This window comes from Homarus americanus, unplaced genomic scaffold, assembly GCF_018991925.1.
Source record: "Homarus americanus isolate GMGI-L3 unplaced genomic scaffold, GMGI_Hamer_2.0 scaffold44364, whole genome shotgun sequence".
In the NCBI taxonomy this organism is placed as follows: domain Eukaryota; kingdom Metazoa; phylum Arthropoda; class Malacostraca; order Decapoda; family Nephropidae; genus Homarus; species Homarus americanus.
The window spans coordinates 98,617-112,341 of NW_024727853.1; the positions used below are offsets into that span (position 1 = coordinate 98,617).

At 42.7% G+C, this 13,725-nt stretch overlaps 1 protein-coding gene across 2 annotated transcripts; it reads left to right on the forward strand.

Annotated features, from left to right (window-relative positions):
• Nucleotides 1–521: 521 nt before the first annotated feature.
• LOC121865941 (rhodopsin-like) lies at nucleotides 522–2,684 on the forward strand. Of its 2 annotated transcripts, none has more exons than XM_042365507.1 (2): nucleotides 522–612; nucleotides 1,410–2,684. In XM_042365507.1, the coding sequence occupies exon 2, from the start codon at nucleotides 1,410–1,412 to the stop codon at nucleotides 2,541–2,543; it is 1,134 nt and encodes a 377-aa protein (XP_042221441.1). In that variant the 5' UTR covers nucleotides 522–612; the 3' UTR covers nucleotides 2,544–2,684. The 2 variants fall into 2 exon arrangements, with proteins under 2 accessions (XP_042221441.1, XP_042221440.1); XM_042365506.1 differs by having other exon boundaries at nucleotides 529–645.
• Nucleotides 2,685–13,725: the final 11,041 nt, after the last annotated feature.

Consider the following 13,725-nt stretch of genomic DNA (forward strand, 5'->3'; position numbering starts at 1 on the left):
GATCAATACGGTACTAAAAATCAGGTTGTTGATTGAAGTTTAGTGATATTTCACCTGTTCACACACGTTCACCTTCACACCTAGAAACACACACACACACACACACACACACACACACACACACACACACACACACATGTAAACACATATTTGCGGGTTAAGTATTGGATAAAAAATTAAAGTAATTTTTTTTAACTTTCCTTTACTCCGTCCTTACTTACTTATTGTTTTCTTCGACAAGTAAAAATTTATTTCTATCAACATTTTATATTTTTAGATGTCACGATCATTGTCTATAAGCATTTGAAACACCAGTCAACCTCAATACACAGTACAGTATATACTCGTGTGTGTGTGTGTGTGTGTGTGTGTGTGTGTGTGTGTGTGTGTGTGACAGTTCGTACCTTAAGCTAAGCAACCATAAAAAGGACCAGATCAGTACAAAACTCTGAACTCATCGTCGGGCTTCATGGCGCTTGAGGGACTTGGGGCATATAAAAGCCCGCAGCTGGAGCAACTGTCACAGAAGTCTTCTGGCAGGGTCTCATACCTCAACTGGACGTCAGAGATTGAAGTAGTTCTCCGGAAATTTCTTCAACTCACCCTCCAACCGTAGTTGACTACACACACAGTCCTGCTAACAAGGTGTTAAGCATGTGAACTGTTGTGACCGTATCTGAGATTTGCAACTTTTAAGAAATCATCCTTCTGAACACACAAATTACAATATATTGTTTTTAAATTCTTATTTAGTCTTTCTTCCTCGCCATTTGCCAGGTCGAGAAATACAAGGATGCCATTTTATAACATCTGGCATCACGTTCACCGTGACTCTTGTTAAGTACACAGTTTGGTTCCCTACACACAACAGCCTTTTCATATTATTTTATTTCGGCTCAAGTACGAAGTTTAGATGGTTAAATATCAGACACTACAAACTACATACTTTCTCCCACACTTCACTTGGGTCTTACTCACTTGAGATGAAATTTATCTAGATCATTTCTTCCGGCAGACACCACACCACATTCATCAGCAAAGTTATCTCGAATTTCTTCATTTATGTTAACTTGACAGGGGCCAAAAATCAAAGAATGGTTCAACACTTAAGTTTTTCATCTGCCATTCTTGTGAACGTAGGGAACCCTGGCAGAAACACACTACTTTAACGGCCCACATAACAGGATGTAGTTTGATTTAGCATTTGTATCATCGCGGTGATGTTGCAGGGATCAATATCACGGAAACTGCAGGGGGCATAATATCATAAATGAATAGATAGAGGGAGCTGGGTCAAGAGACAGGTATGGGATATACTACGATAAAATACCTAATACAATTTCTCTACTTAAAAATTCTAGACACCATAAGATGGGTTACCAGCTACTAAATACGAACTCTTATTACAGATGTCTTCCTGGAACAATCCGACCGACCTGGAAGAATACTCCCTTCCCTCCACCAATCCTTATGGGAACTACACGGTGGTGGACACTGTACCAAAAGAGATCCTCCACATGGTGGATGCTCACTGGTACCAGTTTCCCCCCATGAATCCCCTCTGGTATGGACTGCTCATGTTATTCATGATCGTTATGGGCTTCCTTTCGGTGGCTGGTAACTTCGTCGTCATCTGGGTGTTCATGAATACCAAATCTCTCCGCTCTCCTGCCAACCTTCTTGTCGTTAACCTGGCCTTCTCTGACTTTTTGATGATGTTCCTCATGTTCCCACCCATGGTTATCACATGCTACTGGCGCACATGGGTACTTGGCGCCTTCTTCTGCGAATTATACGCTTTCTTTGGTTCCCTGTTCGGCTGTGTGTCCATCTGGAGCATGGTGTGGATCACCTTGGATCGTTACAATGTCATTGTCAAGGGCGTCTCTGCTGAGCCTCTCTCCTCCAAGGGAGCTTTACTGAGAATCGCAGGAACTTGGATTTTGACTCTCGGCTGGTGCCTGCCCCCCTTCTTCGGCTGGAACCGTTACGTACCTGAGGGTAACATGACTGCCTGTGGTACTGACTATCTTAACGAGACTGCCTTGTCCCGCAGCTATCTGTATGTGTACTCTGTCTTTGTATACTTCATTCCTCTCTTCGTCACTATCTACTCCTATTTCTTCATAGTCAAGGCTGTTGCCTCCCACGAGAAAACCATGCGTGACCAGGCCAAGAAGATGGGCGTCAAGTCCTTGAGGAATGAAGAATCCCAGAAGACTTCTGCTGAGTGCCGCCTGGCCAAGGTTGCCATGATGACAGTGACCCTCTGGTTCATTGCATGGACCCCCTACCTTGCCATCAACTGGGCTGGCATGCTCAACAAGTCCATTGTTACTCCTATCTTCTCCATCTGGGGCTCCGTATTCGCCAAGGCTAACGCCGTGTACAACCCCATCGTGTACGCCATCAGCCACCCCAAGTACCGCACTGCCCTCGAGAAGAAGCTGCCATGCCTTGCTTGCAACGGTGACAATGATAATGTAAGCGAAACTGCCTCTACCAGCACCACTGCTGCGGCGGAAAAAACCGAAAATGCTTAGACTCACAGGTAATGAACCCGGACTCTCAACTGACCTACAGTCGTTTACGGAATATGAATTATGACCCATCCTAACAATCTTTGAAATGATTCCCTGTACACCAGAATTTTCTCTTAATTTCCAATAAACCCAGCACCTTAATTGCCACTTATTTGTCTCCTTGTTTAATATTACTTTACATGTTCTATTCATTGTGTTCATTTATTCTAACACGAATGGGATATGATATAAAAACTGAATAATTTATCATATTCACAGACCTTCTCACAAGCAACATCCGGTGCCTAACTTAAATTTTGTAAAAGACTGAATACACACACACACACACACAAGTGGAAGGTGTATTCAAGAGAAGACGTTTCACAGTCTCCTCGTCTCATACAACGTGATAGCCATTAAAATAAGAAAAGAAAAATGGTAAGCTGGGTAACCATTGGGGAGGTGGACGAAACAGAGGCGGTGACGGTTCCTACGTCAATCCCTTGAGGAACCAGAAACGCCAGGTGTTGAAGCCTTGACCACGACAACTTTCTCTCTCATTGGGATAAAGGACTCTCTATCCTAAAATAAAATAAAAATATATATACCAGAAAATAGAAAAGACAAAAAATAAATAAAACTAAAAATAAATAAATCAATAAAAACTGGAAAAAATATATAAAAGCTGGTTCAAGATGAAGAAATATTACATCGTTATATACAAAAGTTATGAGCACAATACAACAATCCCACGTTAATAAAGTTACCATTTACAATCATAAAATCTCAACCTAGACTCATGTATCGATCGATCAGCTGCGTCAACCAATACAAAGAAGACCCACTCAAACCATTACATAATTACAGTAAATACAGTACAACCTTCTCACTTACATCAGTATTAACGTAGTAAACAATCTATTAGACGGACTCATCTTTTGAATTTGACATGAGTAAAAAAAACAAACGAATCCTCTTTCATCTGGTATTGAGTCACAAGGATCACCTGAGATTCACTCCCTCAATTTATTCCACCTGAAGATTAATCACCATAACGCTACCTGGTGGAGTTACGTAGGTTAGGTTAGCACTAGGGGGGTAATCTTCAGGTGATCCAACAAAAGAGACCATCACCTTCACAATGGCAAAATAAAAATAATAAAAGAGAACCGTATTTAAATGTCACTACGTACACAACACACGACAAAGGTGGGTGGGAGGGGGGGGGGAGAAGGAGGAGGAAGAGAATAAAAAAAATGAGAAAAGAAGAAATTAAGAGAATGAAAAAGGGAAGGAAGGGACAAGACAATGTAGGAAAGGAAGGAGGATGAACGGGAAGGGAGAGAAGAAAAGGAGGATGAAAAGGGAGGAAGACAACAAGGGAGGTAAGGAGGGAGGGGAGACAGGTGGGTGAGAACAGGTCCGCACGCCACGCATCGCCTGACCTGCTGCAGTAAGGCACAAATGATACCATTAGCTCATCCTCCTGCCAGAATGATAGCCAATTACGTGACGACACGCCAACCTTGTGAGGTCATGTTACTGACCCGCCAGTTGGACAAGCCTTGTTAGGGGGGAAGACAGGGCTATAAATCGATTATGCCTGATAAGGAGAGGAGGAGGAGAGAGGTGGGAGGAGGAGGAGGAGATAGGGGCGGGAAGAGGCAATTCTGACCGCTTATAAGACGTCAGCTGTAAAAGAATTAGGGTCGGTGGACGTGTGTGTGTGTGTGTGTGTGTGTGTGTGCGCCATATGGCTGGTCAGCTTCCCAATGTGCTCTTTTAAGTTGGCTGTTTTTTTGCTGTTTCAGTTTTTAATTTCAATCACTCTCTCTCTCTCTCTCTCTCTCTCTCATTTAAACTTTTTCTAATCATCATCAAAGTGACCCTCACGAAAAGGGCTGTCAACAGGAGAGGAACACTGCAGGGGGAGGGGAGGTAACTTACATTACACCTAATGGGATAATGGAGGAATCCTTGAGTAAGAAAAAATTAGGGTAAGTGACTAATGGAGTTCCCCCTTGACTTGAGAGACTCTCGGTGTTAAGATGACTCTCCCCTTTGTGAGGAAAAAAATTATATACACCCGCGAGGAGGCTTCCCCGTTTTTTGAACTGGAAACCTCACTACAGGGTTCCACACAGGAGGAAGATCGTCTGAATAAGGCATACGACAATATTTCAAACTGCCCTGTTACATCTCTGTCAAGTTTAATTTTGTTTTATTTCCAATGAACTTATTAATTTCATCTAGTTTCAATATTAGTGAAATCTTGTCTTGATAAAAAAAATGACTGGAATAATTATACTTTATGTTTTTCTTTTAATTTCCTGGGGATGTGAGGCACCATATTTCCAACTACTGTCTCGCCATTTTGAAACAGATGTTGAGTGAGGAAAACCCATTGAGCCACGACCTACTACCATAACTGCTCACAGTGGTCAAACAATGTGTTGGGGTCAGGAAGGAGAGGCAGACACTGTAGGACGAGATCTGTAATCTACCGGACACGTGGTAATTACTTGTCACAGTCCAATATACGCCTATATGCTTGTCACTACCAGGTGCCACTGGGTGTACTGTACACTTACATTTGTCATATGTGTCACGTCCAGTGCGAGGAGTGACCATACTTGTCAGGTCCCAGACGCATGAGTCATGTCGTGTACAGGGTGTAGTTATATCTGTCACGTCCCTCCGTGAGCTGTGGCCACATTTGCCTCATATCAAGTAATTTGAAGACACACCTGTCACATCCAACAGGTCTGGCGTGAGGCGTGGTCATACCTGTCACTCACCCTGACATACATGCGTCATCCCACGCACCTGGTGACACCTTAATGAGTCTGCCAATTAACTCCGACAACCAAAAAACTTGAGGTAGCAACACTTATCTGATCAACACTCCTGCTTGAAAAACAATTAGGACACGCACACATACACCCCTCTTGTATACCTTCTTCTTAATCAAACTCTTGACACCACAACACCTCTACTGTCTACCCATATCCATTATTGTCTACTTAGGGTAATAGTTATTTTCGAGGTGTAGGACAGTACCCAGCAGGCGGTATAAACACGTAGGATCACCACCTACTGTTATTCAATTAATGTGGCTGTTGCTTGCATACTGTAATACGATACACCACTACTAAATATATTAAATGCCAATGGGATCTCGGGTAAAAACAGGGGACAGTGTCGAGGATGGCGCAGATACGGTCACGGTGTGTGTGTGTGTGTGTGTGTGTGTGTATAAAAAAAGTAGAAAAAGTATACATATACGCCGCTGTAACCTCGTTTGAACTGCTCTAGAAAAGTTTAATTTTAATCCATTCGAGAGGTTTAAAAACCAGTCCGGGCTCTCTCTCCCTGTATCTATATTCAGGTCATATGTCTCTTGAATAAATATTTAAGTAGTCTCTCCATCAGCTATTCACGTAAAAGAGGAGAATCTAAATATTCCATTCAGGGTAGGAATGGAAAATAAACACACACACACACACACACACACACACACACACACACACACACACACACACACACACACACACACACACACACAGGGTATATGCACAGTGCATATGGTCTGGTCGATAGGGAAAGCTTGTTTCACTGTGAACGGACTCAACTATCCACCCCACCCTCCTACCAACCAACTCCCTCACCCATCCACCCACTCACCCACGCAGCCATCCATTCACCCACCCATTCACCCACCCATCCACTCACTCACCCACGCAGATATTCATTCACCCACCCATCCATCCAATCAGTCATTCATCTATCCTTCTACTCACCCACACAGCCATCCACTCACCCACCTACCCACTCACTCACCCAATCACTTACCCACCCACTCATCCACTCACCCAACCACTCTACCATAAGTGTATTGAGTTGACAGAACTGGCCAGAGAGGAAGGAGAGAGCCGAAGTGCAAAGCTAACCTGCTCCGTTTATTGGTTGATCCGGGCGGTGGGAGACAAACCTCACAGCCAATCACGCGGCGTATAACTGAGAGAGAGAGAGAGAGAGAGAGAGAGAGAGAGAGAGAGTACGCTTCACAGACAAACGAAGCTAATAATCACGGGTTATAATGTAAGCATAAAAAAATATAATACTCGCCAGAGATCACTAAATATACCCACCACAAGCCAGGCTGCGGTGGTAAATTGTAGAATAAATAATACGAAAAATACAGTAGTCAATTTTCCGAGGCAATCAGTTGGTAACTATTTTTTCCTGTATTTTTCTTTTTTATTCTTTAGTCGTTTTCCGTTTTCTCATATTTTTCTTGTATTTTTTATCTTTCTTCTATTTAATCGATTTTTTCCTTATCTCGTTTTTCCTCCCATTTTTCCCACTTCTTTTTATTCCCATTTTTATCCGTTTCTTTTAATTTATTTTCATTTATATTTCTCTTCCCATTTTCTTTTCCTTACGTTTCTTTTCCCTCATGTTACATCAACGTTGGAGATGTAAGACTCACTCTCTCTCTCTCCTCTAGCAGTAATGACAATTTTTCTGAAACAATAAAATATTCCTGAACCTGTAACCGCAAAACTTCATATTCAATAATTTATGAATTCTCAGGTAACTGTACTGATAAATTTCCATAAACTGAAGCCTAAAAAATTATAAAGTTACCACAGCATCATAATTCATCACAGTGTATACCAATAAAATGCCTAATCAGCCAGTTTAACCAAAAGGAATTCTGATTACCTAATCCCAAATGGCACACATAACATTCTTATCTCAGGATGAAACAAAGCAGTGTGTGTGTGTGTGTGTGTGTGTGTGTGTGTGTGTGTGTGTGTCACTGTAAAAATATGTAGTTTCTCCTTTTAAAAATTTCTAATTCGAGTCTTGCAGATAACTTGCACCGTCGGCATCTCGGCTTCACGATACCCCGACAGATTTCTCTAACTTTATAATCTCCAGTAACGTCGTTTTATTTTAGTTTTAGTTTTTTTTAGTTATTTACCCAAAATCTAATTAAAAAACCTCAGTAAAATGATAAAAAAAAAATACTCTTTTCTTTCTACTCGCTATCCGTCCCCGCGTAGTTATTACTCAACAGCAGATTTTAAATAAGAGTTTTACATTTGACGTGTGTGTGTGTGTGTGTGTGTGTGTGTGTTGCGTGTGTGTGTGTGTGTGTGTGTGTGTGTGTGTGAGAGAGATAATAGTGACATATGCCATAAAAGTGTTATTTGCATCTGTCGTAAACCAGCGTCGAGATAAGGGAGTTGTCTGTTACTGAGTTACTGTGTCTCCCTCACCCCTTCAGTCCGAGTCTGTCAGTCTCCCCCTCCAGTATCCCCCTCCAGTCTCCCACAGTCTCCAGTCTCCCACCGTCCAGTCTCCCCCTCAGTCTCCACCCCGTCGTCTCCCACCTCCAGTCTCTCCCCCTCCAGTCTCTCGTCCAGTCTCCCCCGTCCAGTCTCCCACCCTCCAGCCTCCCCCTCCAGTCTCCCACCCCTCCAGTCTCCTCACTCCCCCAGTCTCCCACCTCCAGTCTCACCCCCGTCCAGTCTCCCACCCCTCCAGTCTCCCACCCGTCCAGTCTCCCACCTCCAGTCTCCCACCCCTCCAGTCTCTCACCCCTCCAGTCTCACCCCGTCCAGTCTCCACCCCGTCCAGTCTCCCACCTCCAGTCTCCCACCCTCCAGTCTCACCCCCTCCAGTCTCTCACCCCTGTCCAGTCTCCCACCCCTCCCAGCCCTCCAGTCTCTCTCCCCAGTCTCCCACCCCTCCAGTCTCACCCTCCAGTCTCTCACCTCCAGTCTCACCAGTCCAGTCTCCACCCCTCCAGTCACTCCCCCAGCCCCTCCAGTCTCTCACCCGTCCAGTCTCCCACCCCCAGTCTCTCACCCCTCCAGTCTCTCCCTCCACCCCGTCCAGTCTCCCACCCCCCAGTCTCCCACCTCCAGTCTCTCACCCAGTCTCCCCCTCCAGTCTCCCACCCCGTCCAGTCTCCCACCCTCCAGTCTCTCACTCCCCCCAGTCCCTCATACACTGTTGTTTTTGTTGTTGATGATGATGGTAGTGGTGGAGTGCTGTTTTGTTGATGTTTTCCTAATAGAACCCCAATTCTATTAGGCTCTTGTCGTAAATGAATAGGTTTGTGTGCATAAGACTTCCACCAAGCTATGGGAATGAAAAGGTTCTCAAAGGCTTAAAGGAGTAAAATGATTCTGAACAGCTAATAAAAAAAATTAAGATTTGAAACTTAAAAGAAAAAAGGCTTATCATTATTTACAAACTTTATTCATGCAAACATTTCTTAATAAGTATAACATCTGCATAGTTAACTAGGTGCAGACGGAAGCAGACTCGACCCTGTTAATTGTTAAACACAGTCTAATACATTGTTAAAACGCTTCAGCTGCTTCTCGTGTAGGTAGTATCTCTGGCGTTGAAAGCCTGCTCTTGAAAAATTCAGGGGGAATATAAAAAAATCTGGATAAATTCTAATATTAACGTATAAATTAATTTTTCCCCGTCCTCTTCAACAGTTGGAACAACACGAGAGGGAGAGTCATATATCACGTTGAGTGAATCACGTTCAACACGGCAGGATTGACTGTGACATTTTTATTGTCATCTGTCAGGTCGTCTATGGCTTTCAATGCCAAATTTTACGAATCGAAAAAAAATAATAAAAAACACAAATATATATTTATGAAAGTCATTACTTCAATGACCTGTTAAATCGTTTTCATTAAGTCACTGTCAACTGTGTAATAACAGGTGGAGTTATTTAATAGACAGCTATTACAATGATGTTGAGTTTTGGATAATGTAACATTATTAAAATCTACAGCAACTGTGACGGCAGCTCTGCACGAATTATTTTTCTTTCTATATTACGCTGAACCCCCACCCCACCCCCCCTCCCCTCACTCCCACTCAGGCAGGAACCCAAAGTCCAGATTCTCAAAAGGTAAATATTCCTCGTTAGTGAAGGTGCATGGGAATAAACCCACCTGGTTAACTTAGGCTTAGCCACCACAACAACATCCCGAAAATTGAGTAGAAATGTAGTCAATCCTTTCAAGTCAATTCCCTTCACTGAGTTCGTCTCCTCACTGGTACTAAGCGAAGGTTATTTTTGGTGTTTTAACTAAGGACAACCAGTGTGATGCATTCATACAATATCTTCGGATAAGATAGGAGGTGGATGATGGGAGGTGGATGATGCGAGTTGGATGATAAGTGGATGATGTGAGGGTCAGGAATGTGAAGACAAATACAGGCTGAGATCAGTAGAGCACAATAACTGGGTCATGAGAGGTCAAAATACAATAGTAAATGTAATACTGTACCTGGAACTCGGGGTGAGAAGGGAACCGTAAATACAGTACAATTTAATGAGTTATAATAATAATAATAATAATAATAATAATAATAATAATAATAATAATAATAATAATAATAATAATAATAATAATAATAATAATAATAATAATAATAATAATAATAATAACAACTTATTATTATTATTATTATTATTATTATTATTAATAATAATAATAATAATAATAATAATAATAATAATAATAATAATAATAATAATAACAACTACAACAACGAAAACAACAAATTATTTTAGTATCCAACAGAAACTATTTAATAAAACAGTGCAAAACTTAGCAGCCCAAAGTGTTCCTTTAGTAAGAAAATATAGCAGACAATGATAACAAAACAAAGACAGTAAGATAAGGATAATTAGCATAACATTGTTCAGTTCTTAGTCTAATGAAGTCGTGGTGTTGTAGAAGGCCTTAAGTATAAACACTATTACTGTTAATTTGTGTTGGTTTATGATACTGTTTACTTAAGATGGTATGTAATTTTAATGGTCTTTTTTATAATGGGATTCGTGACCGCAACAAAAACTCATGTACCGCATTGTTGTATTGTTTTTTGTTTTTTTTTGGCGAAATGAATCTCTTTTGAGTTGTCTTTGTTGTTTCAATGTGTGTATATTTTTCAACTGCCGAGGACTTTAGACACACTTGAATCACCGTATTATTCTCTCCCTTCATGCATTACTCTTATTAATTACATTAATCGGTAATACCTACTAATATTTCACCTTTACCTTAACCAAAATAATATATACAAAGAGTGGGTTTTTTTTTAATATTTGATAACTTGGGATTATAACTATTTCCTGAGCCAACGATGATGATGTTCACTCAAGTGCTAAATATTCTTAATGTAGGAATATTTTTTTCCCCGTCTGTATGATATTATGGAAGGGGTATTTTTACTGTATTTAAAGGTCAATATACTTAACGAAATCCCTCAGGAGAACCAATATATAGTCGGCCTCGTGTTGTGATCGTGATACTATTCGTGTGTGTGTGTGTGTGTGTGTGTGTGTGTGTGTGTGTGTGTGTGTGTGACCATCAATACCAGGCTAGGGTCATCAGGGTCTTGTAAGCATTTTTTATGAATACTTGACGTCGTCATTAAGAGTGTTATGGCTGCTGAGGCGTATGGTCGTCAGAGCTTTTATATGGCCAAGCGTATGTCTCTCGTGTGTGTGTGTGTGTGTGTGTGTGTGTGTGTGTGTGTGTGTGTGTGTGTGTGTGTGTGTGTGTGTGTGTGTGTGTGTGTCCTCAGGTCTTAATTTGAAAAATAAAAACACGCAAATACAAACACACGGTTGGAGGGATATTTTATTTCAGTGTCATCGAAAAAAGTTGCAATTACAATACTAGTCTGAGCTAACCGGGATCGATATACCTGTGTGTTTATTGGAGATGTTGGCCGGGGAGGAGGTGGGAGAGTGAGAGAGGAGCGAGAGGATGAAAGGTGGAATAAGAGGTGAATGTGAAGGGTGAAGTAAGAGAGAGACTGATGAATTGAGAGAATGAGTCAGGAAAGATGGGGAAGGAGAATAGTGGAGTGAAAGAGGGAGAGAGGAGAAGACAAGACGTAAAAGGAAAAAAATGTGTTGGAGTGAGAATGCAAGTGTTGATGAGAGGGCAAGAGGGAGGTGGGGAGGGCAACAGAGAATGAGAGAGAGAGAGAGATTTGAGAGGGTGAGTGAGAGGAGGGGGGGGCAAGAGGCCAGCGCTTGAGGGCCCCAGCCGGTGTAGTGATGGGTTCAGCTGTTTTATGAGGTTACAGAATCACGCCGAGGGACGAATCATTTCGCTGGTAAATCCATCAAAATGTTGGGGTGGAGGAGGGAGAAGAGGTGTGTGTGTGTGTGTGTGTGTGTGTGTGTGTGTGTGTGTGTGTTTGCGTGTAAACAAACTAGGCAGACCATCCCCGTAGAGTTGAACAGCACTCCACACGACACCTGCCTCACGTCCACGCTCCCTCAATCACTAAATAACGAGAACACGAGACCTTAATCCTGCCTTAAAGGGGGTTTCAATCTCATGTAGGAAGGTTTAGGACTGTTATTAAGCGTCTCGTCCAATTAAATTGATCCATATAACCAAGCGAAGGATGGATATAGTGTTGGTCCTCGCTTAAAGTGTTCGGCCGAGATAAAGACGACGTACACAAGACTGATTTACCTCCAGGAAAGTATTCACCTTCAGTAATTAACAACACCTGACTCAAGACTTCCATGTTTTTGTTATGGTAAATTTTAACCGAAACTTAACAAACTTCAGCATATGTTTCAGATCCATAAGAGCTTCCAGGTGATGATAGAAAGAGTTAAACCAAGTTAAACTACAGAGATGTATTCAGCTCCTATCTCAAGAATTATAAGTTCCCCAGACAGTAAGCTAAATAAACCCAAGGAAAACTATGATGAGTATTGAAGGGAGTTTGTTTACAGTCTCCGGGTTCCTGTGAGGGAGGAAGGAAGGAAGGGAGGAAGGAAGGAAGGGAGGGAGGAACGGAGGGAGTTTAACGTCTCCTCCATCATCATACAACTAACACCACCATTAACGTGTACCACCACCACCACCACCACTACCCTCCACCACCACCACCACCATCCTCACCACCACCACCACCATCCTCACCACCACTACCACCACCACCACCACCTCCGTTACTCGCACCACCACCGCCTAACACAAATATTTCATTTCAGGTCCTCACAACAGGCCCTCACAGCACGGCTCTCGACAACAACAAAAACAAAAATCAGACTTATGAAGAGAAAAATTAAAGCCTCCTTTTGCCTGAAATGATCAACCACAGCCTCGGGGGGGTCAATGTCCATTTCAACATCTATACGTCAGTACGAGAATGGACTGAAGGCTATATCACACACCTGGGGAGATATTCACCTCTCTGTCCTGTAGTATTAGGGATCAAATTAGCTTTGTGACTGTCCCGAAGTGTTACGCCCTTTGTGTTTCCCTCCAGCCCCCTTTCACGGCAAGTATTTGGTTAACAACGCGAACGATCAAACAAGGAATCCGGCTTGCTCGAACGCTTGGAGGAAAAGAGAAATAGAGACTCGGTGAGAAAAGAAAGAAATGGTTTTAATCTCTTTTTCATTGTCTTGCAACGTTTTTCAGCTCGTGATTGTGTGAGTTGACTGATAAAAAAATTTTAATGGGCGGGAAAATAAAGAGAGAGAGAGAGAGAGAGAGAGAGAGAGAGAGAGAGAGAGAGAGAGAGAGAGAGAGAGAGAGAGAGAGAGAGAGAGAGAGAGAGAGAGAGAGAGAGAGAGAGAGAGTACTAAAAAAAGATGACTGGCAGGAAATGTATTTGTGTCTTTTCATCTTAAACAAAATGGTAAACGCCAACTCCAGCAGATGGACACACTGAGGAGGGAAGGAAATGGTGTTATTGGCGCTCTGAGGGGGTGATGACGGGGGGAGAGGCGGGAGGAGGAGAGAGAGAGACGGGGAGGAGGGAGAGAGGGGTGTTGGGAGTGAAAAGGAGGGGAGAGGAGCCATGGTGACGAGGGGAAGAGGAGGGTAAGATGAGGGAGCCATGGTGATGAGGGGAATTGGAGGCTTGGGGGAGAAGGAGGAGGGTTGAGGCGATCCATGGTAATGAGGGGAGACTAACTAAGAGAGAGCGTGTGGGGAAGAGGAGGGGAGAAGATGAAGGAGCCATGATGACGAGGGGAGAGTAAAATTTGGGAAAGGAGTGAGGGGAAGGAGGCATAGTGAGAAGGGAGTGTAACTAGGAGGCAGAGGAGGGGAAATACTACCAGCGTAACGAGGGGAGAGCGTTGCTAGAGAGGGGAGAAGGTAACTAG